Here is a 5127-nt window from a genome sequence, read left to right as displayed (position 1 = left end):
CCTAACCAGGACCACAACCTCAGGCTAGTTAAGCCACTGGTTGTCTCTGTTTGCCACCAAGACCACTACTGTTATTGACACTGCTGCTGAGCATGAGTTTTTCCCATGCTCCACTCCAAATCAGTCAGCCCCTTCTGGCAGCAAAGCTGCTGGCTTCCATGATCTGCCCCACCCTGCCAGAATTACGGCACTGATCAAGCTTACGGTGGGAGACAGGGGTATCTCCAGCTAAGAACACCACAGACTTCTACTGTTCTAGCCTAAGTTCAGTGGGTTTTTTGTTTTAATGAATACTGCTTCTGAATTTGTTATATCCCTTTGGTCAATTTCCAGAGTCTAGAAATACTTTTTTAGTTGGTATTTTAATTTTGTAGAAAGAGTTGTTTGTGATAATTCAGTTCATTTTATCACTGCTTTATCAAGAGAGGATTTGCTGAGCTACTCACTACTCCATACATACCACTGTAGTTGACTTTGAAGTCATGAGATTTTAAATTAATATTAAGTTAATAATTCTTAATATTAACAACTTTAATATTAAGAAATCTAAAGGTCATTTGCTGGATATTCTATCAAATTGTAAGTCTGTGTATAAGTAAGTTATTTTTAAAGCAAAACAAAACAAAACATAACATTATATAATCCCATGCCAAATACAAACAAAGAATGAATTTCTGTACTAAAGTTTTGACAATTCAGAAGGGTCGTAACAATTTCCTTTTAAAAAAAGTCTGTGGACCACCTCAAAAGCTCTATTTATTTACTTAATCATAAACCAATCAGATAACAAGAATTTTAAACTCTAAATTTGAAGAGGGAAGGCTGTTGACACACTTTGCTGCTTGGGGTACATTCCCACTTACACTGCTGCTGTGCTGTCTCTTATTTCCCGGGGGAGCATCTCTTCCCATAGGACAATGAGTGCACCCACCTTTGGGCTCAGTGATGATATGGCTGACTCCAAGTCTCTGGCAGACGTAATGGAAGGCCTGATTCCCAGGATTACACCACTGATCGATATAGTCATTCGAGCATGTCCACAGCATGTTGTTCACTGTATCATAACAGGCACCTGCAAAAAGAGCAATCTTTATACAATTATCATGTCTGGATATATACTTATATATATATATATATACCTTTATACAACTATCACTGCTGGATATATACTTCTCATAAGCACTGCTAAAGAGTAGAAGGGCAAGGATGCTCCCCAGAGATGGCAAAGCAGTAGACTGGGGCTCAAAGGATTCAGTCTACTTGGCTTAACTCATATGTGAGAATGGAATAGTTTCAAGGAATAGAAAGTTTTTAGTCAGTGACTTACATTGTAACCTTTTCAACTCCAAAAAGGATTCAAGTAGCTTACATTAAAACTCAGGTACAATAGGACTAGTTAACATTAACACGCAGTAAAAGCCTTAGTAACTGAACCCTAAACTCAGAATCAAGTTTCCTAGGTGCCAAGGCAAACAGAATATCCAATATACTACATAATGCTCATCTTCTAACAATAAGAAGTATACCAAACCCTTAGGGGAAAGAAGTTTCTTTACGGCATGAACTTGAGAAAAATTTGTTATAGGATCATCATATAACCTATAACGGACAGTATCTTCAACCATAATTTATGCAGAGGAATTTCACATATGACAATTTCTTATATTAATCCTCACAACTAAAGAGTAGCATAAAAAAATTCTTTCAAGGAAACTAGAATACCATAGAGAACTGGCAAGACTTTTTGAGAGAAATTGCTAAAATTTTGAATTTTTCCAAGGACAATAAATGTGGGCTTTTAATTCTTACCCAATCCTGGTACAAGAGCACCACGCCCCAAGGAGCTTCCAGCAGCATCTATGAGGTCGGCACGACTTGTGAATTGACCATCCGAAATATTATACACCAAGCTAGAGGCCAGGACTTCGGAAACAAACAGTTTAGTAAGCCTTGAGATGAACGATGGTGAGTTAAATTTTAGCCTCTTAATATAAAGACTTTCATCAAAATCACATCTTGTTTTGGTTGTCTATTGGTATAACAGTGAGGAGACAAAAGACACATGTTAAGATCACACACACAAAAAAAACCCTGTCATAAAGTCTCTTCCAATGTAGTGAATCATATTTTTTTCTTTTTTTTTCCCAACTGTTTGACTCCGCAAAATTCAGAAGGCACTAACGGACAGTCAACTCATCCCCATGGTGCCCAGAGTGAAGAGAAGTCAGCTTAGATGCACGATGGACTAAAATCCCACTACTCAGAGCTCCAAACGGTAAGAGGAACAGCCATCAAAGTGAAGTATATTTTTGAAAGTGTTTTTAAAACAGCAACTTTTACATATGGGTTTTTTCAATATAGATTGTCAAAAGGGTAATTGCAAGAGGGGTTATGATCATTAACATCAAAAAGTAGCAATATTTACAAGAAATACTTTACATACATTTGGTGCTCAATAAAGGTCAGAGGGTGTTCAAACACAAGTCAGTTGCTATCCTTCCAAGCACTGGCTCTAAAATTTGGAGAGATTTTGGCCTTTTCCCTTAACAAAGGCGAGTGCAGTGATGACAAGCATGCACTTTAGGATTCTGAATTTGAATTATAGCTCTACCACTTCTGTGTGACCCTGGCAAATTTACTGAACCTCTCAGTTGCCCCACGTGTAAAGTGGAGATAATAAAAGTATCTACTTTATACAGTTATTGTGAAGATTAAGTGAGTTAAAAAATACGTCAAGGATCTACACCAGCACATATATGCTAGCTGCTAATTTTTCTCCTGAAAAGGTTTTATTGGGACAGAGAGGAGGGGGCTCAGTCCTTCTTGGATGCTGCTTTCCTCATGGTGGCCGGGACATTACTCAGCTTCTCTCTCTCCCTCTCGGCACGGATATATGTCCCCACCTTTTTTCTTGATGAACTTGAGGGCCTGCTTGTTCTTGGGAGACCATGGCATGCTGCTCCTCAGGGGCAAAGGTGCACACCTTCTGCATCATGTCTGGTGGGGCTGTTCTTGTTCTTGGTCATCTGGTGGCCCTTGCTGAGGCCCCTGGCTAGGGGGTAGCACAGAGCCATAGTCACTGCTCTTCAATGGCTGCTGTGGCAGATGGGCTAGCTCTATTACTGATGTTATTTTCTTCCCCACTTTTCAACAGAAAATCTGAGCAGTGTCTCAAATTTCTCGCTTTTAGTCGCATCACCCTAGTAATCCAGATTCTCATCACGACTGACTTGAGCTGTGATCTAAATGGCACTCTTTGTTTCTTTTCTATTTTCTATTGTTCTGTCCTGCACACCAACAAATGGTCTTCTCCAAATCTCTTTTTCATTGTGTTTCCCATGCATATGCCTTTCCCCATGTGGCCACTTACATGAATAACAGCCATTTTTCAGGACAAACTCAAAACTTCATGAAGTGTCTCCCTTCTACCCCACTTGACAATGACCCTTTCTGTCTCTGATTCTGCAGCATTTACATCTGCTCCCCACGGTTCAGGCAGAGAAAACAGCATCATGCTTCGTTTTCTAGCTGTTTCACACACCGACATCATTTCTCCTAACCAGACTATGAGCTCTTACTCCACTTACTGAGTAGCCTCCACAGTGACCACTGTGGAAGAGGGCACAGAAGGAATTTCAGCATTTATTCATTCGTTGGTCTAAAACAGAATCACTGAGTAAGCTATATCCTCATGAAAAAATGGCACCATGAAAACCTGTTTTAATCAAGTGGGGCTAATTTCAATTGAGTGGGGGAAAAAACCATGCCAAGGAAACTAAATAAAAAGGTTTAAGATGATTAATGGTCAATAAAAAGACAAATAACCCAATTTTAAAATGGACAAAGAATTTGAATAGATATTTCTCCAAAGAATATACAAAAAGTCAATGAGCACAAGAAAAGATGTTCAACATCATTAATTGCTGCTGCTGCTGCTGCTAAGTCGCTTCAGTCGTGTCTGACTCTGTGCGACCCCCTAGACGGCAGCACACCAGGCTCCCCAGTCCCTGGGATTCTCCAGGCAAGAACACTGGAGTGGGTTGCCATTTCCTTCTCCAATGCATGAAAGTGAAAAGTGAAAGTGAAGTCGCTCAGTCATGTCTGACTCTTTGCAACCCCATGGACTGCAGCCCACCAGGCTCCTCCATCCATGGGATTTTCCAGGCAAGAGTACTGGAGTGGGGTGCCATTGCCTTCTCCATCATTAACTGCTAGGGAAATGCAAATCAAAACCACAATGATATACTACTTCATATCCACTAGGATGGCTAGTAAAACAACAAGAACAACAAAAAGGGAAAATAACAAATGTTAGAGAGAATGTGGAAAAATTGGAACCATTGCTAATGAGCCTCTAAAATGGTACAGCCACGGGAAAACAGTTCAGCAGTCCCTCCAAAAGGTTAAACACAGAAGTACCACAGGACCTAGAATTTTCCTCTCACACATACACCCAAGAGAAATGACAACATGTCCACACAAAAACTTGTACATGAATGCTCATAGTAGCATTACTCAAAACAGCCAAAAAGCAGAAAGAATTCAAATGTCAATGCAGTATATCCATACAATCAAATATGATTTGGCCATAGAAAGAAATGAAGCAATGATTTGTGCTACAACATGGATGAAACTTGGGAACATTATGTTTCAGTTAAGAAAAAGCCAGTCACTAAGTCTGAGGAGGCCTTACTAATAGCTGTGAAAAGAAGAGAAGCAAAAAGCAAAGGAGAAAAGAAAAGATATAAACATCGGAATGCAGAGTTCCAAAGAATAGCAAGGAGAGAGAAGAAAGCCTCCCTCAGCAATCAGTGCAAAGAAATAGAGGAAAACAACAGAATGTGAAAGACCAGAGATCTCTTCAAGAAAATCAGAGATACCAAGGCAACATTTCATGTAAAGATGGGCTCAATAAAGGACAGAAATGGTATGGACCTGACAGAAGCAGAAGATATTAAGAAGAGGTGGCAAGAATACACAGAAGACCTGAACAAAAAAGATCTTCATGACCCAGATAATCACAATGGTGTGATCAATCACCTAGAGCCAGACATCCTGGAATGTGAAGTCAAGTGGGCCTTAGGAAGCATCACTACATACAAAGCTAGTGGAGGTGATGGAATTCCA

At 39.8% G+C, this 5127-nt stretch overlaps 1 protein-coding gene across 1 annotated transcript in view; it reads right to left on the bottom strand.

The window, feature by feature from the left end:
- The window catches only part of HECTD4 (HECT domain containing E3 ubiquitin protein ligase 4), a 117764-nt gene that overhangs the window by 82219 nt on the left and 30418 nt on the right, over positions 1-5127 (bottom strand). The window contains exons 9-10 of the mRNA XM_010828596.1: positions 1810-1923; positions 932-1072 (exon numbers count right to left, since the gene is read on the bottom strand). Coding sequence (XP_010826898.1) covers positions 932-1072; positions 1810-1923 — 255 coding nt within the window. The remainder of the gene's footprint in view (positions 1-931; positions 1073-1809; positions 1924-5127) is intronic.

This window comes from Bison bison, unplaced genomic scaffold (assembly GCF_000754665.1).
Source record: "Bison bison bison isolate TAMUID 2011002044 unplaced genomic scaffold, Bison_UMD1.0 scf7180017864495, whole genome shotgun sequence".
Lineage (NCBI taxonomy): Eukaryota > Metazoa > Chordata > Mammalia > Artiodactyla > Bovidae > Bison > Bison bison.
This window is presented reverse-complemented; position numbering and strand designations above follow the sequence as displayed.